Genomic DNA, 27,997 nt, shown 5'->3' on the forward strand with positions numbered 1-27,997 from the left:
GTAGAGTGAGTAGTGAGTGAGTAGAGTGAGTGAGTAGAGTGAGTGAGTAGAGTGAGAGTAGAGTGAGATAGTAGAGTAGAGTAGAGTGAGTGAGTAAGTAGTGAGTAGTGTGTGTGAGTAGAGAGTGAGTGAGTAGAGTAGAGTGAGTGAGTGAGTGAATAGAGTGAGTAGAGAGTGAGTAGAGTGAGTAGAGTGAGTGAGTAGAGTAAGTGAGTAGTGAGTGTAAGTAGAGTGAGTAGTGAGTGAGTGAGTAGAGTGAGTAGTGAGTGAGTGAGTTAGTAGTGAGTAGTGTGAGTGAGTAGAGAGTGAGTGAGTAGAGTAGAGTGAGTGAGTAGAGTGAGTGTGAGTAAGTAGAGTGAGTAGTGAGTGAGTGAGTAAGTAGAGTAGAGTGAGTAGAGTAGAGTAGTGAGTAGTGTGAGTGAGTAGAGTGAGTGAGCAGTGTGAGTAGAGTGAGTGAGCAGAGTGAGTGAGAGAGTAGAGTGAGTGAATAGTGTGAGTAGAGAGTGAGTAGAGTGAGTGAGTAGTGAGTGAGTAGAGTGAGAGTAAGTAGAGTGAGTAGTGAGTGAGTAGAGTGAGAGAGTAGAGTGAGAGAGTAGAGTAGAGTAGAGTAGAGTGAGTAGTAAGTGAGTGAGTAAGTAGTGAGTAGAGAGTGAGTGAGTAGAGTGAGTGAGTAGAGTGAGAGTGAGTAGTGAGTGAGTGAGTGAGTAAGTAGAGTAGAGTGAGTAGAGTAGAGTAGAGTAGTGAGTAGTGTGAGTGAGTAGAGTGAGTGAGCAGAGTGAGTAGAGTGAGTGAGCAGAGTGAGTGAGAGAGTAGAGTGAGTGAATAGTGTGAGTAGAGAGTGAGTAGAGTGAGTGAGTAGAGTAAGTGAGTAGTGAGTGAGTAGAGTGAGAGTAAGTAGAGTGAGTAGTGAGTGAGTAGAGTGAGTGAGTAGAGTGAGTGAGTAGAGTGAGAGAGTAGAGTGAGAGAGTAGAGTAGAGTAGAGTAGAGTGAGTGAGTAGTAAGTGAGTAAGTAGTGAGTAGAGAGTGAGTGAGTAGAGTGAGTGAGTAGAGTGAGAGTGAGTAGTGAGTGAGTGAGTGAGTGAGTGAGTAGAGTAGAGTGAGTAGAGTAGAGTAGAGTGAGTGAGTAGTGAGTAGTGTGAGTGAGTAGAGTGAGTGAGCAGAGAGAGTAGAGTGAGTGAGTAGAGTAGAGTGAGTGAATAGTGAGTAGAGAGTGAGTAGAGTAAGTGAGTAGTGAGTGAGTAGAGTGAGAGTAAGTAGAGTGAGTAGTGAGTGAGTAGTGAGTGAGTAGAGTGAGTGAGTAGAGTGAGAGAGTAGAGTGAGAGAGTAGAGTAGAGTAGAGTGAGTGAGTAGTGAGTGAGTGAGTAAGTAGTGAGTAGTGTGAGTGAGTAGAGTGAGTAGAGAGTGAGTAGAGTAGAGTGAGTGAGTAAGTAGAGTGAGTGAGTAAGTAGAGTAGAGTGAGTAGTGAGTAGTGTGAGTGAGTAGAGTGAGTGAGCAGAGTGAGTGAGAAGAGTGAGTGAGTAGAGTGAGTGAGTAGAGTGAGTGAGTTTAACAAAAGCTTTTCACTCCTGGTGGTCTTTCTTTCAATACCTCTGCCTTTGAAGAGATCACATTCTGAGTGAGTCACATCTACATTACAAAAAAGTTATACTTAAATAGAAAATAACAAGCAAAAACCTCAATTATAAAAGTTTATTTTAATACCATTGTTACACAATTAAATAGGTTTATAAAGTAGTGTATTCAGTTAGGCATTTATTCTGAAGTCAAAGTGGAATGTTTTTCATAAACTGCAGCATTTCAAATTCTCCCCACTACACACATATGTATGCATGTATAAATAGTTCAACTGCAGCTCAGTGCTATAATACATGTATCCTTAGATTTTTCATATGGTGAAAAGCAACTCAATAAACAAGACTTGTAAAACCGTAAGAAAATAACACTGGATAAAAAAAAGTTACTTTTGGGTGTTGTCAGACATAGGGCAACCCCACATCACTGAATCATAGGTTCTCCCATTAGTGTCAAAGCACACAGACACACTATTCCTCATTGTGTTGTGTGCCTTATTCACTGTCAGTCATCTTCCTTGCCTCTGAGAACTCAACATTCAGCAGTCAGAACTATGCCAAGTAATTTCATGGTTCTAAAAAGGCAAGCTTATGCAACACAATTAAATAATAAGTTCCACATCATTAAAGATCCTAATTTTAACAATATAAAAGGAGTGTTAGAGTTTAATAAACTCATCAAATATAAGAGTGCTTATATACTGTACAAATGGTACAATAGGCCTACAGAAAATTATTATATCAGACACTAATTCGCATTGAAGGCTAAGATCAAACATTACCAGAGATAGCCATCTTCATTGGGTCCTTGTATCACTGGATTTGTTCCATAAGGCCAACATGAGCAACAGTGAGAAGCTACAGTGAAATGTATATACATTTGGGGCGAATTCTTGTCTGCAAGGTTTCAACTGGACCCTGTAAACGGATCATTCATTATCAAATGTGTGTGTCTTTGTCTGTGTTGTGTGTTTGTGCTTGCATGTGTATCTTGTACACATTTGTGCGTATATTCTTACAGTGTGTGTGTGTGTGATCCTCTTTTTCTGCTCTGACCAATTGTCTGTGGCCACGCTGTGAGCTAAGTGAGCCTGTTTGTGACCAGCATAATGTGATGACACCTATGGGAAGGGACAATGCAATGCTCTCAGATGTCAGTGGTTTCCAGGATCCTTGGCGTGTCCATCTCCCTATTGGTGCAGCGCTTGCCGTTGCTCTGTCCATTGGCTCGGTAGTGCACACTGCCACCTGGCTTAATGATGGTGTCCTCCTCAGAAGCAGTGAGCTCCAGGCTGACTGTAGCGCGACTCGTCTCGGTCACAGAGGAGTTGGTGTTGTAGTGGGAGTAGGAATCTGTCCATTTCCACACAAGCTTGGTCTGGGCCCATTTCCTTCTAAGACATGCCTGCACCTGTGGAACCAAAGACAGAGTGGTTTAAGAGCAACATAAATGCAAGCTTGAACCTTATCAGTAAATACTGGCAAACAAATATATATAGAATTCCTGAATGACAATGATTCTACTTCTAAATGAAAAGATAAATACCTGATGATTACCCTCAGTCTAAGAAATACTGGCACTTACCTCTGCATTGCAAAAGCAGAATATAATTGCGACCAGGAGTCCCTATACAGGAATAATTATTCAGTGAATATTCCTCCAGATTAAACATTCTGTAATGGCCTTATATCGCTTGTGGATATTGGGTGTTGAAAGGTTATCAGATTTGCTTTTAATAAAAAACCACCCATACCTGGAAATGTGTGAAGATGTTCATGGTGAACTCATAGATGGCCCTGGCCTTATGTCCCTCAGGCCTCCAAGGAACCAGGATGAACTGGGCTCCCAGCAGAGGTATCAGGATTAGAGTGGCTCGCACAGCCTTCATATAGGCATTGGACTGCGCACTGTGGGTCACCTGCAGCTTGGTGATCAGCACACGCACTATGTTGAGTAGGAAGAACAGGTTCACCTGGAAACAGCCAGAGGGAAGCAGAGGAGGAGGGATGGAGTTTGAGCACACTGTCCACTTTGGTTTCTATTTTTGTTAGATATTTTTGTTTTGGTAGTGCAGACTCACCAGCAGGGCAGCTTGGAAAGGACCATGGATGATGTAGAGCAGGTGTGTGTCGGAACTGATCCAGCATCTGGGAGACAAGGAGAGACGAGGCTAAAGTTAACTGAGACAGTCAAATAAGATCCTGAGCTTTACTGGGACATAAGTATTGTAACTGACAGGATGCAGCGTACTAATGCAGCGTGCAGTGCACTGTCAACCTCTGCTACTATTGTGCACAGTAGCATATTATTCAGAGGGAGGAGTTGACACATTACCTGTCATCATAGAAGACCCCGCGGGCCACAGCATGTGTAATGGCAGGAATGATGGGGAAGCCTGGGAGAGAGACAGAGGAGTCCATGGCTGCAGTTCAAACGCAAAGTAGACAGCCCTCAGCCCTAAACCCTCAGCCCTTGAATGACGTTTTACATCGTCACATCAGAGTGTACCTTAAATGTCCCTTGCCCAAGCGAGGGAGAGAGAGGCAATGTCCTTGGTGAAAATCTTGAAGTTGAGCTTAAAAACAACCAACCTAAAGCTATTAATGTAGCTAGCAAGCTAACGTAACTAGCTAGCACTCCTGTCAGGTAGCTAGCTACAGTTACCCATAGCTGGCTAGCTAGGTTTATAGTTTGGTAATGTATTCCAAATCATTTTCACAATTCCCCCCAAAAAATTATGCAGCTAGCTACATTTTAGAGTCTCATGGTGAGGAGCCTAAGCCAATTTGAGCGTTATTCCCATTTGCCAATGCTAAAATCAAATAAAATTGTATTTGTCACATGCCCGAATACAACAGGTATACAGCAGTTGCCATACCAGACAGTGACGCAACTAGTCCGGATGCTATCAATGGTGCAGCTGTAGAATTTGAGGATAGGAGGACCCATGTCAAATCTTTTCAGTCTCCTGGCATTGTCGTGCCCTCTACACGACTGTCTTGGAGTGTTTGGACCATGATAGTTTGTTGGTGATGTGGACACCAAGTAACTTGAAGCTCTCAACCTGCTCCACTACAGCCCTGTCGATGTCGTCCATGATCATCTCCTTTGTCTTGATCACATTGAGGGAGAGGTTGTTATCCTGGCACCACACTGCCAGGTCTCTGACCTCCTCCCTATAGGCTGTCTCGTCGTTGTTGGTGATCAGGACTACCACTGTTGTGTCGTCGGCAAACTTAATGATGGTGTTGGAGTCGTGCTTGGTCATGGAGTCATGGGTGAACAGGGAGTACAGGAGGGGACTGAGTACGCACCCCTGAGGGGCCCCCATGTTGAGGATCAGCGTGTCAGATTTGTTGTTGCCTACCCTAGCCACCTGGGGCCGGCCCGTCAGGAAGCCCAGGATCCAGTTGCAGAGGGAGGTGTTTAGTCCCAGGGTCCTTAGCTTAGTGATGAGCTTTGAGTGTACTATGAATAGCATTCTCACGTAGGTGTTCCTTTTGTCCAGGTGGGAAAGGGCAGCGCAATAGAGATTGCGTCATCTGTGGATCTGTTGGGGCGGTATGCAAATTGGAGTGGGTCTAGGGTTTCTGGGATAATGGTGTCGATGTGATCCATGACCAGCCTTTCAAAGCACTTCAAGGCTACAGAAGTGAGTGCTACGGGTCGCTACAGGTCACAATATCATCTGTATATACACTGCTCAAAAAAATGAAGGGAACACTAAAATAACACATCCTAGATCTGAATGAATGAAATATTCTTATTAAATAGTTTTTTCTTTACATAGTTGAATGTGCTGACAACAAAATCACACAAAAATGATCAATGGAAATCAAATTTATCAACCCATGGAGGTCTGGATTTGGAGTCACACTCAAAATTAAAGTGGAAAACCACACTACAGGCTGATCCAACTTTGATGTAATGTCCTTAAAACAAGTCAAAATGAGGCTCAGTAGTGTGTGTGGCCTCCACGTGCCTGTATGACCTCCGTACAACGCCTGGGCATGCTCCTGATGAGGTGGCGGATGGTCTCCTGAGGGATCTCCTCCCAGACCTGGACTAAAGCATCCACCAACTCCTGGACAGTCTGTGGTGCAACGTGGCGTTGGTGGATGGAGCGAGACATGATGTCCCAGATGTGCTCAATTGGATTCAGGTCTGGGGAATGGGCGGGCCAGTCCATAGCATCAATGCCTTCCTCTTGCAGGAACTGCTGACACACTCCAGCCACATGAGGTCTAGCATTGTCTTGCATTAGGAGGAACCCAGGGTCAACCGCACCAGCATATGGTCTCACAAGGGGTCTGAGGATCTCATCTCGGTACCTAATGGCAGTCAGGCTACCTCTGGCAAGCACATGGAGGGCTGTGCGGCCCCCCAAAGAAATGCCACCCTACACCATGACTGACCCACCACCAAACCGGTCATGCTGGAGGATGTTGCAGGCAGCAGAACGTTCTCCACGGCGTCTCCAGACTGTCACGTCTGTCACATGAAAGCAGGTTCACACTGAGCACATCTGTGAAGAGCACAAGGCGCCAGTGGCGATTTGCCAATCTTGGTGTTCTCTGGCAAATGCCAAACGTCCTGCACAGTGTTGGGCTGTAAGCACAACCCCCACCTGTGGACGTTGGGCCCTCATACCACCCTCATGGAGTCTGTTTCTGACCGTTTGAGCAGACACATGCACATTTGTGGCCTGCTGGAGGTCATTTTGCAGGGCTCTGGCAGTGCTCCTCCTTGCACAAAGGCGGAGGTAGCGGTCCTGCTGCTGGGTTGTTGCCCTCCTACGGCCTCCTCCACGTCTCCTGATGTACTGGCCTGTCTCTAGGTAGCGCCTCCATGCTCTGGACACTACGCTGACAGACACAGCAAACCTTCTTGCCACAGCTCGCATTGATGTGCCATCCTGGATGAGCTGCACTACCTGAGCCACTTGTATGGGTTGTAGACTCCGTCTCATGCTACCACTAGAGTGAAAGCACCGCCAGCATTCAAAAGTGACCAAAACATCAGCCAGGAAGCATAGGAACTGAGAAGTGGTCTGTAGTCACCACCTGCAGAACCACTCCTTTATTGGGGGTGTCTTGCTAATTGCCTATAATTTCCACCTGTTGTCTATTCCATTTGCACAACAGCATCTGAAATGTATTGTCAATCAGTGTTGCTTCCTAAGTGGACAGTTTGATTTCACAGAAGTGTGCTTGACTTGGAGTTACATTGTGTTGTTTAAGTGTTCCCTTTATTTTTTTGAGCAGTGTATATTTTTAGCAACCAAGCTTAATAATTTTGTTGATTAAATTTGACACTTCGTGGGCACAGGAGTTTGACACGTGGCTACAGTTGGTAGTCACATGTCAAACCCACAAGTGATTAAAGTTCTTCACTCGCTCCCTCAAGCTAAATCGAGGGCCGAGGGGGCAACGTTTGAATTTAACCTCCACTTATGTCGGCAATCAAACTGTCTCTGGTTTTGATGGGGATTCTCCCGAGGGAAAGTGGCAAGCGCAAGGGCTGAGGAGGTCAAATGAAAGTGTTTGGACTGCAGCCCAAGACTGTCATGAGCTTCCATAAGGCCTTCTTAGATGACATGCATCATATAGAGATATGAAACCATAGAAGACATTTTCAACATTGTGCTAGGGGAACAGGATGCTGAAACAACAATGAATTTCAGATAGCGGAGCAGAACATACAGCAGTGTGACAAAGATGCAGTCAGTCACTCACCCCAACCAAGGACATAATACCAGCCCAGCTGCTGCTCTCCCACAAACACAGAAACGACGATGAGAGTGTGCAAGTAGATCCCCTCACACAGCATCCAGAAGTAGTTGGAGCCAAATATATACTGGTTCAGGACTGTCAGGATCTTGCATCCAATCTGAGAACAGCACAGGGACAACTTTCTGAAGTTGTCACTCATTGCCACACATTGTGGAGTGTAGCACCTCAAAATTGCATCTTCACCAACTTCATGAGTTCAACCAGTAGCCATTCATGTTCAGAGTAATCCCCCTGATGGCAGTGGTGTACATTACTTACAGGGTAGCTGGCCCCCAGCTGCTGGTTTTTGGCTACAGCAGAGATCCAGATGACGGTGCAGATGGAGTTGAAGATAAAGGACAGGAACATGTTCTTATGGAGGGAGATCCTCTGGCAGCTCAGACTCCTAATGGGAGGATTAGAACAGAGGGACACAACTCAAGAAACAAGTGGTGTGGTATGGTAATTACTTTTATTTGTAAAAAAAAATGTTGTGAATTCAAGTTGGCAATGTAGGAAGAACCAAATACCTCTGTTTTAGAATAGAGGGCTCAGTGTGTAGTTAGAACCAAATACTTCTGTTTTAGAATAGAGAGCTCGGTATGCAGGAAGCGCAACACCAACAGAATCACTTTGATTCAAGGATGTAAAGTGAAAAAGTACACTAATATGACAGTCTACCGTTGTGCTCTGAATATCTGCCTCAATGGGTCCATGGAGGAAACCATGAATGACTTACTTGAAGTAGGAGAAGATGCAGAGTGAGATGATGAGGGATACCACAGACAATCCATGTCCCACAATGGCCAAGTAGTACAAGCTGAAAGCAAACTGGGCAAGAAGGCAATGAGGATACAAGAGGAAGCATTAATTCACTTCTTTAACTAAGTGGACACAATAGAGCTGTTGACAACAACAATCACTAAATGGACTCTAATAAAATGGTTTAGCCACTGTCAGAATTGATAAACTGCTTGGCTTAGAAGTATACCATCAGTTTATCCTTGGTGTACATCTGACACTGGGTGTAATTGGACCAAATACGGTTGCTCTCAGGGTGACGAAACCACTGTCCATCCAAGTTGCACACTTTGGTCGCTTTCTCTGTTTGAATGGACACAGGGATGTCACAAAACATTTCAGGTAGGGCATCATCAGTAAAGATCAAGTCAGTTGAATTGTGATTAAATGAGATGTGTGGCTGACTGGCTGGCTCACCTGAGGGGTCAAAGTCCTGGAAGTAATCAGGGCAGAGCTGCATGGCCGTGCCAGGGGCAGAGTCACTCCAACATAGCCATCCGTCCCATGTGCGGTTACAGAATGTGCCTGCAGGGGGCAAAGAGGGAGGAGCAGCTGTTTGCAGTGTATTATAGTAATGCAACCATTTCATGTTTCAAAAAGTTTAGGTTCATTGCATTAGTGAACTCTGAACTGTGTATTATATCATGAACATATACAGGTAGAGTGACATCTGGTATTAGTGATCAAAGAACAGTTCTAATAACCTAGGTGTAAATCTTTCACACTCATTTTAAAATACTGTTGGGTCGTTTTCTAAGACAAACTGAAAACAACAGTCTATTATTTTCTGTGAATGTGACGCAAAAGCCAACAGAGAAACGAAAAACAGATGGAACCCAACACCTAAAATGTCCCTTCAAAATGATTGATATAAAACATTGAACATTGTATCAATACTGTACATTAAAACAGTTGAGAGAAACAGCTACATATGCAAACACACATATCACTTTAAATACATTCCTAGTAAACAATACAAGGAAGTCTGTGTCCAGGTTGTTGCATGTAGGGAAATAGAGCGCAAAATAGCATTTCAAAGGCTGTTATTTACTGAGCTCCAGTAACGGGGGCAGCTTGGAGACAAAGAACACTTCCCTCCTTTCAGACCTGAGGGTAGTCACTTCCCTTCTCCCTATTTCTCTCCTGACCTACACTACTCCTCCACTCTTATTATGATGAGTGTGTCTGTCGCTGCATGTCAGTGGCGGTCAGTGCCATTTATTTGGATTATTAGACTGTATTTAACCAAGAGAACCCATTGAGACCAGGGTCTCATTTCCAATGGTGCCCTGAGAACAACAGTGAGCAACAATTCAAGCATGATCACTACAAAATTACAGTTAAAACATGTCAAATAAACTACGTTTCGTTCAAAAGGACAGTAGAAACAAATAAACTACGTTTCGTTCAAAAGGACAGTAGAAACAAATAAACTACGTTTCGTTCAAAAGGACAGTAGAAACAAATAAACTCAGCAAAAAAAGAAATGTCCCTTTTTCAGGGCCCTGTCTTTCAAAGATAATTCTTTTTTTTAAATGACTTCAGATCTTCATTGTAAAGGGTTTAAACACTGTTTCCCATGCTTGTTAAATTAACCATAAACAATTAATGAACATGCACCTGTGGAACAGTCGTTAAGACACTAACAGCTTACACACTGTAGGCAATTAAGGTCACAGTTATGAAAACTTAGGACACTAAAGAGGCCGTTCTACTGACTCTGAAAAACACCAAAAGAAAGATGCCCAGGGTCAGTGCTCATCTGTGTGAACGTGCCTTAGGTATGCTGCAAGGGGGCATGAGGACTACAGATGTGGCCAGGGCAATAAATTGCAATGTCCGTACTGTGAGATTCCTAAGACAGCGCTACAGGGAGACAGGACGGAAAGCTGATCGTCCTCGCAGTGCAGACCACGTGCAACAACACCTGCACAGGATCGGTACATCACACCTGCGGGACAGGTACAGGATGGCAACAACAACTGCCCGAGTTACACCAGGAACGCACAATCCCGCCATGAGTGCTCAGACTGTCCACGAGAGGCTGGATTGAGGGCTTGTAGGCCTGTTGTAGGTCCTGGCAGGTCCTGACCAGACATCACTGGCAACAATGTCGCCTATGGGCACAAACCCACCTTTGCTGGACCAGACAGGACTGGCAAAAAGTGCTCTTCACTGACGAGTCGCGGTTTTGTCTCACCAGGGGTGATGGTTGGATTCGCATTTATCGTCGATTAAATGAGCGCTACACCAAGACCTGTACTCTGGAGCGGGATCGATTTGGAGGTAGAGGGTCCGTCATGGTCTGGGGCAGTGTGTCACAGCATCATCGGACTGAGCTTGTCATTATAGGCAATACGCTGTGCGTTACAGGGAAGTCATCCTCCTCCCTCATGTGGTACCCTTCCTGTAGGCTCATCCTTACATGACCCTCCAGCATGACAATGCCACCAGCCATACTGCTCGTTCTGTGCATGATGTCCTGCAAGACAGGAATGTCAGTGTTCTGCCATGGCCAGCGAAGAGCCTGGATCTCAATTCCATTGAGCACATCTGGGACCTGTTGGATCGGAGGGTGAGGGCTAGGGCCATTCCCCCCAGAAATGTGCGGGAACTTGCAGGTGCCTTGGTGGAAGAGAGGGGTAACACCTCACAGCAAGAACTGGCAAATCTGGTGCAGTCCATGAGGAGGAGATGCACTGCAGTACTTAATGCAGCTGGTGGCCACACCAGATACTGACTGTTACTTTTGATTTTAACCCCCCCCCCCCCCCCCCCCCCCTTTGTTCAGGGACACATTATTCCATTTCTGTTAGTCACATGTCTCTGGAACTTGTTCAGTTTACGTCTCAGATGTTGAATCTTATGTTCAAACAAATATTTACACGTTAAGTTTGCTGAAAATAAACACAGTTGACAGTGAGAGGACGTTTCTTTTTTTGCTGAGTTTATATACAGTCAATCAAAACAAGTACAGATTTCATTGGTCAGATTGTTTTTTATCAGAGCCCTGAATTCACCTTTTGGGACCAAATAATTTAGTTTTAGAGTGACCTGTAGATCATTCCAGGACAGAGACGCATAGTAACTGAAAGCTGTCTTCCCTAACTCAAAGGAGACACTGGAACCTTTAGTACCAACCAGTCTTGAGAGCGAGTTTTATAGTTACTAGATTTCCAATTTAGAAGTGAGGTAATAAGGGAGTTCCTGAAGTGCTTAATATACGAATAATAGACAATGTTGGGGTCTTCTGTTAGTCAGAGACTCCGAGCCAACAGAAATATATAAGAGACATGATGCGTACGAAATTCTCACCAGTGATAAAACGCAAGGCTGAGTGGTAGACTGAATCCAGAGGTTTTAACAGGCTGCCGGGTGCATGTAGATTGTGTCGCCATAGTCAATTACAGGGAGGAGTGTCTTCCTCCTATTTTCAAAAGTGAGACAGGATTTATTTCTATACTCGCAACTTTGTCAGTTTGTCAATATGTTTTTTAAAAGGCTGGCTTATCGTCAATCAAATACCTAGATAATTATAATGGGGGCCTAGCTCAATTTGGACTCCTTTTAATGTACATATATATTCAGGTCTTTAGGATACATTTTATGAGACCTGGAGAAAAATATAAACTTTGTTTTATCAACATTTTAGCACTAATTTAAGATTGAATTTAATCAAAGCCCAGCTGAAAGTTGTGAATGGCCTGCTACACTGAGGGGACGGGAATAAGTAACTGTCTTCCACAGAGATGTAAGCCCCAGTTGTTGTTGGGGGACAAACCAAAATGATGAATGTAAATGGGGAACAGTAAGGGCCTAGTACTGAGCCTTGTAGCACTCCTTTGGTTATGTTAAGAAAATTAGACTGAACTCCATCAGATATACACCGACTTCTGTCGTGCAGGTCATTTTTTAACCAGCCGCATGTCTCTTGGTCCAGACCAACTTCGGATAGCAGGAGTGCATGATAAACTATATTGGATACTTTCGACAGATCCATAAAAAGGGCAGCGCGCAGTACTCTTTCCTGTCTGGTGTGTTTATGTAATTTAAGACTGGAGAAGCAGGGAGATGGTGCTGCGACCTGGCCTAAAGCCTGACTGGTGAGCATTCAGAATACATTTTCTAAAAAGGGCCGCATTTGAGAATTTACCAAAAGTTCTAATATTGCTAGACGTGAATGTTTTGAGGTCTGGCAATAAATATTAAGATCGCAGGGATCACCACCTTTGTGGAGCGGGAGAACAAAAAGGGCCAATTTCCACACTTTAGGAATAATACCCAAGAGAATAGCTAGATTAAAAACATGTCAAGGGCTCCAGAATCAGGCATTTTTATTTTACCTTTATTTAACTAGGCAAGTCAGTTAAGAACAAATTCTTATTTTCAATGACGGCCTAGGAACAGTGGGTTAACTGCCTGTTCAGGGGCAGAACAACAGACTTGTACCTTGTCAGTTCAGGGATTTGAACTTGCAACCTTCCGGTTGCTAGTCCACCGCTCTAACCACTAGGCTACCCAACCACCCCAGGGCATGGGTCAAGCATGTCTGTCCCAGTGGATTTTTTTTACATAAATAAAATAGGATTACTAGGAAAGTTCTGGACGCTATCGGATTACTTTCATACCATAACTGCTACACAGGGTTGGGAAGGGTTGCATTCTTTATTTATGTAACAAGGCAAGTCAGTTAAGAACTAATTCTTGTTTACAATGACGGCCTACCAAAAGGCAAAAGACCTCCTGCAGGGAAGGGGACTGGGATTAAAAATAATTATAATAATTTCTAAATGTAATCCGTTAGTTACTAGATACCAGTCCAAAATTGTAATCAGTAACATAACTTTTGGATTACCCAAACTCAGTAATGTGATTACTCAGTTACTTTTAGATTGTTTTCTTTTAATGAATCTTATGGGAAAGTAAAAAGGATCCATCAAACGCATTTAGTGTGTCATCACATTGGCCTCTCACTTGTGGTTAGACTCGCTCAGGTGGAACAAACTTAAATTTGTGCCTTTTTTCAATGCTGAATTGAATGTTATTGAGAGAACAAAGGTATCATAATGTACTTTTTCTTTTTTCGCTAACATCCTTTCTGAATTTAAAAGTAATCTAGGTTTTTCAAAAGTATCTGCAATCTGATTACAATATTTTTATGGGTAAAGTAACTGATTACAGTTAGTTTCTTTTTAATAACTGATGACATGTAATCAGTTACTCCCCAACCCTACCTCTACACAACCTACATCGTTGTCACCATATTAGCTAACATCATAGTCAACAGCGGAACTAACACGTTAGTAAACCTACAACCCAATCCATGTGGACAATCACGCAGTACAGTGTACAGCAAGCAGTTCAGCAGTTACACCGTTGAGGCCCAGTGGCAATAAATTAATAAAAAATTGCCACTGTGTTGCAGTGTTGGATAGCCTTAGCCAGCTAACTAACATTTTAATAGAATTCCTCTCTGTTTAAGTCAGGTTGTTGAGTAGGCTAAATTTGCTGCATTAGCTAGCTAAGTAAGTGAAAGGTAAACTAAGAAGAACAAAAAAATGTAACTAGCTCTCTCTCTGCTGCTTTTCCTTCATTTTTTAATAAAGGAATTTGTTCGAAACTGTTCAACTATTGTCTTTCTCTCTCTTTGAGTCAACTACTCACCACACGTTATGCCCTGCAGTGCTAGCTAGTTGCAGCTTATGCTTTCAGTAATGGAAGAATTATCTGATCTTTTGATTGGATGGACAACATGTCAGTTCATGCTGCAAGAGCTCTGATAGGTTGGAGGCCATCATCCGGAAGTAATCATAATTGCTGTGTAAGTCTATGGAAGAGGGTGAGAACAATGAGCCTACTAGGTTAAGTATTGAAGTCAATGTACCCAGATGAGGATGGAAGCTAGCTGTCCTCCAGCTACACCATGGTGCTACCCTACAGAGTGCTGTTGAGGCTACTGTAGACCTTCATTGCAAAACAGTGTGTTTTAAATCAGCTATTTGGTGACTTGTGAATATATTTTTATTATAGTTTTTATTAGAGCCTCCACAGGTGCATGTGTGTGAGGGGGTGCATGTGTATAGTGCCTCACCATCTTCATTGTGTGGTGGGTCATGGAGAATCTTTAGGTAGCACTCAAACTGAGCTGAGAGGATCTGGCTGCGGGTCACTGTGGTTGACACAGGGTTGATAGGCACCTCTTCTGATTCCAGCACATCTTCACAGTGGCACACCTATTGGATATGTTTAAGGGCCCCTTTTCAGTTTCTAATATGACAAAGACATCACACACACACACACAGAGAGTAGTCGAGCTCTCTCACCTCAACTCCCAGGAGTAGCACCGGAAGCCATAGTGCTAGGATCCTCCACATGGTTCTATATGGGACAAAGAGAGGTGTTGCCAGTGAGCATCAGTGAACTATGGCGAGAGGAATCACAAGCATGGAAATAATGTAGAGGAGTGAGTGGCTGTATTTCTAACTTTGCGATATACTTCATGTGGTTTGGTTCACAGTGGGGATTAATTGCAGCAACAGCTCTCTTTTGAATGGACCACTCAACAATAATTGGCCATACTATGAGGAAACAACAAAAATACTTGTTTGTTCATGATTCTTTGCACTCGCTGAACACGCAGCGCAGTGTGTACAAATGTCTCAGAACAGGATGTCCACTCTCAATAGGAGGTCACAGCACCGCAGTCGTTCCACTCAAGGTCAGGGAACATGCATATTTACAATACCAAGCAGGATGTTTATTTGATTATGGTTGAAATTTGAAACTGGAAAAAACGTGAAGTATAACACTAGTGTCCCATCATGATATCCAAATGTTAATTGACTAACCCAGTTTAAAGCACAGTAAACTTCCTGTTAAAACAGGAACATATAAGTATAGTGATTTTTTGTTATTGTATGAGACATGAAAATGATGAGTGTAAAACATGAGCAACAGGAGAGAAAGACAGGAGGAAAAGAGAGATGATAGAATATGGAACACTGTGGAGCTTTGGGTGAAGACCAAGGACAATCCACAGAGGCTTATGGTTGGCCCAGAAATACAATACACTGGTGTAGTCTATACACTCTTTAAAAAAAAGTGCTATCTAGAACCATAAAGGGTTCTTCGGCTGTCTCCATTGGAGAACCATTTTTGATTGTACGTAAAACCCTTTTGGGTTCCATGTAGAACCCTTTCTATAGGGAAAGCCAAATAACCCTTTTTCTAAGTGTGTATATACAGTGCATTCGGAAACTATTCAGACTCCTCGACTTTCCACATTTTGTTACGTTACAGCCTTATTCTAAAATTGATTGTTTTTCATCAATCTACACAAAATACCCCATAATGACAAAGCAAAAAAACAACCTTATTCAGACTATTTGATAGGAGATTCAAAATTGAGCTCAGGTGCATCCTGTTTCCATTGATCATCCTCGAGATATTTCTACAAATTGATTGGAGTTCACCTGTGGTAAATTCAATTGATTGGACATGATTTGGAAAGGCACACCATATAAAGGTCCCACAGTTGAGACTGCATGTCAGAGCAAAAACCAAGCCATGAGGTCAAAGGATTTGTCCTAGAGCTCCGAGACAGGTTTGTGTCGAGGCACAGATTTGGGGAAGGGTACTAAACATTTTCTGCAGCATTGAAAGTCCAAGAACACAGTGGCCTCCATCATTCTTAATTGGAAGAAGTTTGTAACCACCAAGACTCTTCCTAGAGCTGGCCGCCCGGCCAAACTAAGCAATCGGGGGAGAAGGGCCTTGGTCAGGGAGGTGACCAAGAACCTGATGGTCACTCCAGAGTTCCTCTGTGGAGATGGGAGAACTTTCAGAAGGACAACCATCTCTGCAGTACTCCACCAATCAGGCCTTGATGGTAGAGTGGCCGGATGGAAGCAAGTCCTCAGTAAAAGGCACAACAGCCCATTTGGAGTTTGCCAAGGGGCACCAAAAGAACATGAGAAACAAGATTATCTGGTCTGATGAACCCAAGATTGAACTCTTTGGCCTGAATGCCAAGCGTCACGTCTGGAGGAAACCTGGCACCATCCCTACAGTGAAGCATGGTGATGGCAGCATCATGCTGTGGGGATGTTTTTCAGCGGCAGGTACTAGGAGTCAGGATCGACAGAAAGATGAAAAGAGCAAAGTACAGAGAGAGATCCTTAATGAAATCCTGATCCCGAGCGCTTAGGAACTCAGACTGGGGTCAAGGTTCACCTTCCAACAGGACAATGAGCACACAGCCAAGACAACGCAGGAGTGGCTTTGGGACAAGTCTCTGAATGTCCTTGAGTGGCCCAGCCAGTGCCCGGACATGAACCCGATCGAACATCCTCTGGAGAGACATGAAAATAGCTGTGCAGCGACGCTCCCAACCAACTTGAGGCTGTAAACGGCTGCCAAAAGGTACTTCAACAAAGTACTGTGTAAAGGGTCTAAATACTTAATGTTTTTTATTTGTAATACATTTGCAAAAAAAAACTCATTATGGTGTATTGTGTGTAGATTGGTGAGGGGTGAAAAAAACAAATCAATTTTAGAATAAGGCTGTTGTAACGGTTTTCTTTAGGTGAAGTAGAGGCGGACCAAAATGCAGCGTGGTTGTTATTCATTGTACTTTAATAAAGAAACTGTACACGAATAAACTAACAAAAACAACAAACGTGCGAAAACCTAAAACAGTCCTATCTGGTGCAAAACACAGAGACAGGAACAATCACCCACAAACACACAGTGAAACCCAGGCTACCTAAATATGGTTCCCAATCAGAGACAATGACTAACACCTGCCTCTGATTGAGAACCATATCAGGCAAGACATAGAAATAGACAAACAAGACATCCAACATAGAATGCCCACTCAGATCACACCCGGACCAACCAAAACATAGAAACATACAAAGCAAACTATGGTCAGGGTGTGACAACTGTAACGTAATAAAATGTGGAAAAAGTCAAAGGGTCTGAATACTTTCCGAATGCACTGTCGGGTCCTCTCTCTTCAACGGCTTGTCACCTGACCAAAGTCCCATAGGGAGACACAGGGACATGGTGTCACACGTGTTCAATAGTGTTCTCATCCAAGACTATACAAGACCCTTAAACAATCAAGCCACATTCCCAATTCCTTTACATCTGTAAAACTACTATTTGCCTCCTATGCCAAGGAAAACAAACTGTAATGAGAACTGTAATAACAGTCTGGTTGTTATCATAAACTGAGTAGTAAAGAGAAGAATATTACATTCTGAGGACACCAATTCATCAGATGAGAGAGAGAGAGAGAGAGACTGCTAGGCCTGCGGGGAAGAATGTCCAACAGAAAATGTTTCCATGGAGGGACATATTTTCCATGGAGGGACTATTTTCAGGTTGTTCTCCATCATCCAGGGTTGTGTTTCCATGGAGGGACCTAGATCAGTCTATCATGTGAGTGACACCCTTCACTTTCTCCTTTTATGAAGGATAAAGGTCATCAGCAAACATCATGATCACACAACCCTAGATGATGGAGAACAACCTGAAAATAGTCCCTCCAACTGCCCTTTTGATGCACAATAGCTCTAGCATAGTGGTCAGTAGATTTTCTGCCAACAACAGTTTTTTTCCAAGAGGAACCCTTTTGGGTCCCAGCTAGAACTCTTTCTACAGAGGGTTCTACATGTAACCCAAAAGGGTTCTCCTATGGAGATAGCCAAAGAACCCATTTACACATCCCGTGCAGCTCAGTTGGTAGAGCATGGTGTGTGCAATGCCAGGGTTCTGGGTTTGATTCCCACAGTGGACCAGTATGGAAAAAGGGATGGAAATGGATGCACTCACTAAGTTGCTCTGGATAAGAGCATCTGCTAAATGACTCAAATGTAAATGTCAGTGAATTTTCTGCCAACTACAGTTTTAAGTACAAAATACAATGCTTAGTTGAGTAAATCTAGTTAAAAAAGTGTTAACACCACTGTAGTTTGTCTGTGAACAAAGCTGATAGTGTCATTGAATACTAGTGTCTAACAAGTCCGAGATTTGTTTTCCTTTTCAATTTCATTTGGCACCATGCTTGCCACATTTAATTACCCCAATTAACAAGTATTGATTCCATCACATACAGTGTTTGCTATCAAAGCATTTGAATTCCTGTAGACCAGACAAATAGGCCTAATTAGGCTATGAAAAATATCAAGACCAAGAAAGAAACTGCAAAAGAAAGCCTTAATCAAGCTGTTTCATTTGTTGCCAGAAACAAAGCCATGACTCATGAGCTACAACAGCTTTGGGTAGAGACCCATTTGTCTATTGTTATTGTACTGTTCTATGTGTTTGTTGCTTTGATGTAGAGAATCGTAAAACAAAAGATAGAGGCCATGCTGTGATTGTGAACACCCTTGACTTGTATAAGGACGAGAAAGACATTACCAGAGGCCACTGCCTCCTATCATTACCCTGACATGGAGGGGAAGAGTAGTCTGTTTGGATATGTGTCTGTGGCCAACACTAGTGGTCCCATACTCTGAGTCCTAATCTAGGTTCAACAGAACTTCAACTCAAAACAAATCACACCAGAGATGGTGTTAAGAAACTCACATCCCTGGTCCAGCATCCTAGGTAATCAACATATTTAAAGATCAAATTGGTACTTATATTAATAGTTGATGCAAACTTTTGATTTACACTATTTACATTGATTTATTCACTGGTTTGCACACTGACATATTTACAGGTATGACTATTTAAAAATTCTAATTACTGCTAGAAACTGTCCCTTTACAACCACTCAGGAGGCTCTTCATAAGCACTCAAATAATTCATTCATTCCAGTCCAAGTCTTTTAAGTCTGACTCACAGGAATGTATTGTGTTCAAAGCTTTCAAAGCACTTCTACTTGTTTTGATTATCTTCTTGGGTTACATATAGCACATGTGGACTTCCATAGATAAATGAAAATGTCCATTTACACTTTCATAAATGTCTCCATGTACCATGGAGTGTATGGGTAGGTTCAGACAAGCCTTTCACTTGTTCACTCTTCCTTACATTATTTTCTACAAAAGAGTCCTGCCACTGGAAAAATACAGATGTGGATGCAGTGTGTCTTCCCACATGAAAAAAATACTAGTTTTCTATACGAAAATGTAGTATACAATAGAACACACTGTAGTAATCAAGTCAAATCAAACTAATGGTTGCATACACATATTTAGCAGATGTTATTGGGGGTGTAGCAATGCTTATAATGTAGCAAAATGCTTGTAAAAACTAGTATCCCTCGATCATACTTACTATAGAATGTTGTAGTATACTATAGAATAATATAGTACATACTACAGTATTATCAGCAAACTGCACACTGTAGCAAATAAAAGTAATGTTTTTTCACTATAGTAAAAACTACAGTATTCAATTTGCATATACCCTGCCCATTCCCCTCCCTTTGTATTGCAATTTGTGCCACCCATTAGTGAGTAACCTAAACGCCAAGTGTTGACCATATATTGTGTTCCCTACAGGTGCACACTCAGCGCTTCTGCTCTGTTCGAACCCCAGTTTTACCTATCTACAAGTTATGGAAAATGTGCGCTTTTCTCCAGTATGTTTCCTGAGGGAGAAAGCCTCCATTTATGTCAAATATAATAAAACAAAAACACTATAGTAAACACTGCAGTAATGTCCACAAAAACACTATAGTAAACACTGCAGTAATGTCCACAAAAACACTATAGTAAACACTGCAGTAATGTCCACAAAAACACTATAGTAAACACTGCAGTAATGTCCACAAAAACACTATAGTAAACACTGCAGTAATGTCCACAAAAACACTATAGTAAACACTGCAGTAATGTCCACAAAAACACTACAGTAAACACTGCAGTAATGTCCACAAAAACACTATAGTAAACACTGCAGTAATGTCCACAAAAACACTACAGTAAACACTGCAGTAATGTCCACAAAAACACTACAGTAAACACTGCAGTAATGTCCACAAAAACACTATAGTAAACACTGCAGTAATGTCCACAAAAACACTATAGTAAACACTGCAGTAATGTCCACAAAAACACTATAGTAAACACTGCAGTAATGTCCACAAAAACACTATAGTAAACACTGCAGTAATGTCCACAAAAACACTATAGTAAACACTGCAGTAATGTCCACAAAAACACTACAGTAAAAAATACAGTATACTAGTCTGCAAAAACAACAGTAAATACTACAGCCTGCAAAAACACCACATTAATTATAAACAAGTATATTTACTACAGTATTTAGTTGAGTTAACTGTAAATTTAAATACATTAAATACTACAGTATTTCAGTGTAGTGTTTTTGCAGACTAAAGTCCACAAAAACACGACGGGAAATATAGTTTTTATACCATAGTATTTTTTTAATGTGGGTCGCACCGTATATTGAACAACTTGAGTATTTCCGACAGCAGCAAGAGGAGCTGTTTATATTGTGTTGGACTTTTACGAGGGAACTCGAAGTGGATGGAGGGGAAGCAACACGTTTCCCACGATTTCCATAGGACTCTAAAGTGGCTGACGCGTTTGTGAAATGGATTGCCATGAAAATGTCATTTTCAACCCAGATCCTGAAACCTTTTTGTGTTATGTGCAGAATCATCCCATGGCTCAACTACCCCCCATCATATGGCAAGAAGACCCCTTCTTTATGATTTGTCTAACCTGGCTGTCTTTGACCGGACAATACAATATCATCTTATGGTGTGATTCTAAAACCAAGGTCTCTCAGAAAAGCTTTTCTCGTGTTTTTTTTTGTCTCCACAAAGCACCATCCATCCTAACCCTAAGCTGTTTACCGTTTTATTTCACCATTTAAAAAAAACTTTCATCCAGTCAGTTTTATAAATTCCTCTGAGACATCAGACCTTAATGACGTCTGGGCTCTAAATTTCCACCCACGCGTTAGAAGCATCTGTAACCCATTTGACTAGGAGAGATGCTAATCATGCATTCCATGTTTTTATGAAAAATATTTGGATTTCCCAGCTCCTTTTTGATGACCCCATGACCCCCGAGAGCAATTAATCTATTTCTGTCCTTTAGGGGTTACATTCTAATGGTGGCTCTCTGGTGCCAATTAGTTGTTTCTTACCACATGACGTTGGTAGTTTTGGTATTTTATTAGGATCCCCATTAGCTGTTGCAAAAGCAGCAGCTACTCTTCCTGGGTCCAACACAAAACACAAAACATGACATAATACAAAACATTAATAGACAAGAACAGCTCAAGGACAGAACTACATAAAAAAAGGTTTAATGGCACACAGCCTACATATCAATACATACACACAAACTATCTAGGTCAAATAGGGGAGAGGCGTTGTGCCGTGAGGTGTTGCTTCATCTGTTTTTTAAAACCAGGTTTGCTGTTTATTTGAGCAATATGAGATGGAACGGAGTTCCATGCAATAATGGTAAACCATTTGTTGAGCTTAGGGACGACCTCTACACAACTTCCCCTTCTCTTTTGCTAATTGTAGGTCAGGCAGTCATAGCTCAATGACTGTTACTCACTGGGGAGAGGCCTGTTTATTTGTATTTCAAAGGGGCTGCGGAGAGCCTCTCCAAATCCCAGGAAGGATAAAGTATGAGGAGGCCTCTCTTCCTTAGTTGTCCTGGCACTTCCGTCCCCCTCTCCCAACAGCCACAGGTTAAAAATATGCCATTGTTACACCTACACAAAGGCAGAGGGTTTTAGAAGGAAGAAAATGTTGAACTTTCAACATTGGTTGTTGGTGTCAGTAATACTATTATTTATTTTTTTACATTTAACTGCCTGAAAATGATTCCCGAAATGTTTTATAACTAAAACAGTTCTGTCAATGAAAATGTATTCATCATATACAGCGAATACAACGCATATAGACATTACCGTAAAATGCTTGCTTTCGAGCCCTTACCAATGATGCAGAGTAAAAAAATATTTTCAGCTTCCAAGAATTGTATACATAGTCTTGCGACCATGGGGGTGTGCCTTATCACACTGAAACATGAGGTGATGGCGGCAGATGAAAGGCATGACAATGGGCCTCAGGATCTCATCACGGCATCTCTGTGCATTCAAATTGACATAAATAAAATGCAATTGTGTTCGTTGTCCGTAGCTTATGCCTGCCCATACCATAATCCCACCGCCACTCTGTTCACAATGTTGACATCAGCAAACTTCTCGCCCACACAACGCCATCTGCCCGGTACAGTCAAATTTCAAATATACATGCCTGTAAACTTACTAATAAAATGTACCATGATGATCAAGCTGCTAGACACCCTGAATGTATCATACTTACCAATAATACAAGAATCAATACATGACCTCTATCCATGTAGCTGTACTAAAATGTATGCACTGCTAAACATACTGTAGCTGCAACTGACTCCAAGTGGACCTCCAGCTGTCTTCCAATATCCTCCCTGTGAAAGTCTCCCCGATCCCAGATGGGGCTGTTGTCCCTAATACTATCATACTACCTCTGTACCCATAACACACGTTTAGTGTCTTAATGCACACCTTCAACCACCGATTGGCATGGCCAAAGTAAAGAATTGGTACTGTCCCATGAAACCTGTTTCAATGCTACCACCCCTCAAGCGCCCAGCCAAAACCCTGTAAGCCTATGGCATGACCATGAGAAGTGCATCCTCTTTTGGAATGAATGGAAAAAGAAAAAAGAACAGCGAGAAAGAACAATAACTGCAATAGCACTGAGGACAGTAAGACCTGAAGATACCGAGATAACAGCAAAGTGTGGAACATAATACTAATGATAACTAATTATATCATCTTCCCAATATTATACCAATATTCACTTGTGAGCTTTACCTTAACAGCATTGTATGCTGTATTTGAGGTAGATTCTGTATGTACATGAAGGCAGGGTAAAGTCACTAGGTGTCAGGATAGATAACAGTTGTGTGTGTGTGTATGTGTGTTTGTCTTGTGTCTGTACGCATGTGTGTGCGTATGTACTGTATGTGAATTTGTGTGAGAGTGGCAGTGTAGTGTGCATGGAGTGAGTGTGTATACAATTAGTGTACAAAACATTAAGAACACCGTCCTAATATTGAGTTCCACCCACCCTTTTGCCCCAAGAACAGCCTCAATTCATCAGGACAAGGTGTCCAAAGCGATGCTGGCCCATGTTGACTCCAATGCTTCCCACAGTTGTGTCAAGTTGGCTACATGTCCTTTGGTGGACCATTCTTGATACACATGGGAATCTGTTTAGTGTGGAAAGCCCAGCAGTGTGGCAGTTCTTGACACAAACCAGTCTGCCTGGAACCTACTGCCATACTCCGTTTAAAGAAACATATATTTTTTGTCTTGCCCATTCACCCTCTGAAAGGCACACATACACAATCCAGATCTCGATTGTCTCAAGGCTTAAAAATCTGTATTTAACCTGTCTCCTCACCTTCATTTACACTGATTGAAATGTATTTAACAAGTGACATCAATAAGGGATCATAGCTTTCACCTGAATCCCGCTGGTCAGTCTGTCATGGAAAGAGTAGGTGTTCTTAATGTTTTCTACACTCAGTGTATATAGTCTTGTGATTGTGCATAGTCAGTGCACGATAGGGTCAGTGCATACTGTACATAATGTGTAAACCTACCTCAACTACTGTATGGACCACAGTGCAAAGTCTTATCTGACAAATGGTAGAGTAGTTCATGGAAAAGATTCTTACTTTTACTGACTGATTCCATAAATCACCGTTTTGTTTTCTAGGGATTTTCAAAAAGCTGTCTATTTGTGAGTGATTATGGACTTGCTTATTTTCCCATAGCTGGATCCAAAAATAGTTTTCCAAGCTTGGAGCCATGCCACACTTTTTCCTGGAGGCAAAGAGCGAAAGAGCGATAGAGAGAAAGAAATACAGCACAGACTATCCAGAACAGCACCTCAACACACTGTCCCAACTCCCATAACTTATCACTGTGATGCCAGCAGGACTGGGAGGATGCACCCCCCCCCCCATTTCATGTTACATAGGTAACATGATACCCTGGCCCCCATTTCCTTTCACTACCCCAAAAAAGCAGAGGTTAGTTAGGTACAGTGTCTTGGCATGATTGCAAAAGGGTTTTGGACTAAAGTAGAAGGCACACAAAACCTATTTATACCACTCAACAGCTGCCTGGCAGGTCCAGCATGTTCTGGGGCAAAGACATGTTGGGGGATCGGGGACTTATGAACAGCACCATTAAAAGCAATAGTTCACCCAAATAAAAAAATGACACATTCGTTTCCTTAACCTGTAAGCAGTCTATAGACAAGACATGACCACAATCATGCTTTGGTTTAGTTTCCAGTGGTGGAAAAAGTACCCAATTGTCATAGTTGAATAAAAGTAAAGATTCCTTCATAGAAAATTTGTCAAGTAAAAGTGAAAGTCACAGAGTAAAATAATACTTGAGTCTAAAAGTATTTGCTTTGAAATATAATTAAAAGGAAAAATCCACCCACACACTATATTTTGGTATTTGCTTCATTAGTCCACTGTTGATATACAGTGCCCTGCGAAAGTATTCGGCCCCCTTGAACTTTGCGACCTTTTGCCACATTTCAGGCTTCAAACATAAAGATATAAAACTGTATTTTTTTGTGAAGAATCAACAACAAGTGGGACACAATCATGAAGTGGAACGACATTTACTGGATATTTCTAACTTTTTTAACAAAACCTGAAAAATTGGGCGTGCAAAATTATTCAGCCCCTTAAGTTAATACTTTGTAGCGCCACCTTTTGCTGCGATTACAGCTGTAAGTCGCTTGGGGTATGTCTCTATCAGTTTTGCACATCGAGAGACTGAAATTTTTTCCCATTCCTCCTTGCAAAACAGCTCGAGCTCAGTGAGGTTGGATGGAGAGCATTTGTGAACAGCAGTTTTCAGTTCTTTCCACAGATTCTCGATTGGATTCATGTCTGGACTTTGACTTGGCCATTCTAACACCTGGATATGTTTATTTTTGAACCATTCCATTGTAGAATTTGCTTTGTTTTGGATCATTGTCTTGTTGGAAGACAAATCTCCATCCCAGTCTCAGGTCTTTTGCAGACTCCATCAGGTTTTCTTCCAGAATGGTCCTGTATTTGGCTCCATCCATTTTCCCATCAATTTTAACCATCTTCCCTGTCTCTGCTGAAGAAAAGCAGGCCCAAACCATGATGCTGCCACCACCATGTTTGACAGTGGGGATGGGGTGTTCAGTGTGATGAGCTGTGTTGCTTTTACGCCAAACATAACGTTTTGCATTGTTGCCAAAAAGTTAAATTTTGGTTTCATCTGACCAGAGCACCTTCTTCCACATGTTTGGTGTGTCTCCCAGGTGGCTTGTGGCAAACTTTAAACAACACTTTTTATGGATATCTTTAAGAAATGGCTTTCTTCTTGCCACTCTTCCATAAAGGCCAGGTTTGTGCAATATACGACTGATTGTTGTCCTATGGACAGAGTCTCCCACCTCAGCTGTAGATCTCTGCAGTTCATCCAGAGTGATCATGGGCCTCTTGGCTGCATCTCTGATCAGTCTTCACCTTGTATGAGCTGAATGTTTAGAGGGACGGCCAGGTCTTGGTAGATTTGCAGTGGTCTGATACTCCTTCCATTTCAATATTATCGCTTGCACAGTGCTCCTTGGGATGTTTAAAGCTTGGGAAATCTTTTTGTATCCAAATCCGGCTTTAAACCTCTTCACAACAGTATCTCGGACCTGCCTGGTGTGTTCCTTGTTCTTCATGATGCTCTCTGCGCTTTTAACGGACCTCTGAGACTATCACAGTGCAGGTGCATTTATACGGAGACTTGATTACACACAGGTGGATTGTATTTATCATCATTAGTCATTTAGGTCAACATTGGATCATTCAGAGATCCTCACTGAACTTCTGGAGAGAGTTTGCTGCACTGAAAGTAAAGGGGCTGAATAATTTTGCACGCCCAATTTTTCAGTTTTTGATTTGTTAAAAAAGTTTGAAATATCCAATAAATGTCGTTCCACTTGTTGTTGATTCTTCACAAAAAAATACAGTTTTATATCTTTATGTTTGAAGCCTGAAATGTGGCAAAAGGTCGCAAAGTTCAAGGGGGCCGAATACTTTCGCAAGGCACTGTAGTCCCAAAAGGTTTTGAATATAAGCAATCAAGTGTAAGATATAACTTTCAAAATACATAAATACAGCTGGTATGAATGCATCATATTGTCTGTATTTATGCATTTTGAAAGTTATACATCTTGAAAACTGGATTGCTTACGTGCAACTTTTTTAAATAAAATATACTTAAGTAAATGTTATAAATCTTTTCAAATGTATTATATTAAGCAAACAAGACAGCACCATTTCTTGTTTAACATTTCTCAGATAGCCAGGGCCACATTCCAACACTCAGACGTCATCTACAAATAAAGCATTTGTGTTTAGTGAGTCTTCCAAATCAGAGGCACTAGGGGTGACCACGTGAATTGGACCATTTTCTTGTCCTGCTAAGCAATCGAAATGTGAAGAATACTTTTGGGTGTCAGAGAAAATGTACAAGAGTAAAAAGTACTTATTTTCTTTATGAATGTAATGGACTAAAAGTAGAAGTAATCAAAAATATAAATAGTAAAGTAGAGATAACCAAAAAAAACTACTTAAGTAGTTCTTCAAAGTATTTCCCTGGTCTGTTTCCACATGCTAACATTTTAGCATTTGTGGCACAAGCCCCATTCAAGTCATGGTAATTTCACACATCATGTTCAAACCATCATAAAGTATCTAAAATTGATTTGTGAAGCTCAACAAAGTCACTTGTAGATGTTTTAAATATGATGCACGAAAATGTATAATATTTGTCCCATTACTTGAATGGAATTTGTGCCACAAATGATAAAACATTAGCATGTCGAAACCGTGACAGGGAAACTAAACCAAAGCATGGAAGGCAGTCATGTAAGGAAACCCAAATACAATTTTGTAATTTGGGCGAACTTTCCCTTTAAAACCAGTAAAACAATATGCATAAATGGAACAGATCTGGAAACACCTCAAGTTACTTATTTCCAGCATTTGATGTGATCCCCTATTCATAACTTGAGTGAGATAAAAGAGTCACATGTAGTTCTGAAGGCACAACTGTCAAGGAAATTAATTTCATTTCACGTATATTACTTGTTCTTAAAAGGCTAATTTGTTGCAATAACCACGCAAGTCCACACGCACGCGCACAAACACGTACACATAATTAGATTTTGCAACTTTAAATTCATGCACTCCAATTCCCAAACAAGGCAACCAACTAACTGGTCTGGGCTTGTTATTCACTCAACATGTTTGGGTGGAGTTATCCGTGCATTAATAACCAAATGTGCCAATATAACCAAATGTGTTTTAATTGTTTTTACTAATTGACATTTTGTTTAAAAACAAAAAAAATCAATTTACTTAAAAGGACACTAAGTTCTTGAAGTTTCGCTGGGCATACATACATTAAGCTACTGATAGGCTACGCGCGTAGCCTGTCTATGATTTAAAATCTTGAGACAATCACAGTAACATAGATGTCACATTCCGTAACTGGTTAAAAAAAATATTTAAAACTATTTATGTTACAAGCAAAAACATTTAAATCTAACATGGAGATACTCTTGGAAAATATGCAAAAATACCTTCAGAATTTGTTGGATGCTCTAACTACTTTCCAAATCTTCCCACCTTCACATGTTCCAGTATAAATGTGTCAAGCACTGCGTCCAGCCCGCACCAACGCATTGAATTGATAACCGCAGATATTGAGGGCGGTCCATCTCACGGGCATGAGGCTCT

General features: G+C 41.8%; 1 protein-coding gene across 1 annotated transcript; it reads right to left on the reverse strand.

Annotated features, from left to right (window-relative positions):
* Positions 1–1,674: 1,674 nt before the first annotated feature.
* On the reverse strand, positions 1,675–27,976 carry LOC109908094 (calcitonin gene-related peptide type 1 receptor). Its single transcript, XM_020506548.2, has 13 exons — positions 27,841–27,976; positions 14,468–14,522; positions 14,236–14,377; positions 8,562–8,669; positions 8,335–8,447; positions 8,083–8,174; positions 7,623–7,749; positions 7,308–7,461; positions 3,907–3,967; positions 3,653–3,719; positions 3,326–3,544; positions 3,157–3,198; positions 1,675–2,982 (listed from the first exon to the last, which is right to left on the reverse strand). Exons 2-13 carry the CDS (start codon positions 14,516–14,518, stop codon positions 2,719–2,721), a joined length of 1,440 nt encoding a protein of 479 aa, XP_020362137.1. The 5' UTR covers positions 14,519–14,522; positions 27,841–27,976; the 3' UTR covers positions 1,675–2,718.
* Positions 27,977–27,997: the final 21 nt, after the last annotated feature.

This window comes from Oncorhynchus kisutch, linkage group LG17 (genome assembly GCF_002021735.2).
Source record: "Oncorhynchus kisutch isolate 150728-3 linkage group LG17, Okis_V2, whole genome shotgun sequence".
Taxonomy (NCBI): Eukaryota; Metazoa; Chordata; class Actinopteri; order Salmoniformes; family Salmonidae; genus Oncorhynchus; species Oncorhynchus kisutch.

Bases quoted from the DNA above. Each gene is read 5' to 3' on its own strand.
- LOC109908094 (XM_020506548.2), bottom strand. From the start codon at position 14,518: ATGTGGAGGATCCTAGCACTATGGCTTCCGGTGCTACTCCTGGGAGTT. The intron at 3,968-7,307 runs GTGAGTGACTGA...TCTCTCTCCCAG, and splicing joins GTATTATGTCCTTGGTTGGG to GCTTCCCCATCATTCCTGCC. The intron at 3,545-3,652 runs GTGAGTCTGCAC...GGCTGTTTCCAG, and splicing joins CTTTCCAAGCTGCCCTGCTG to GTGAACCTGTTCTTCCTACT.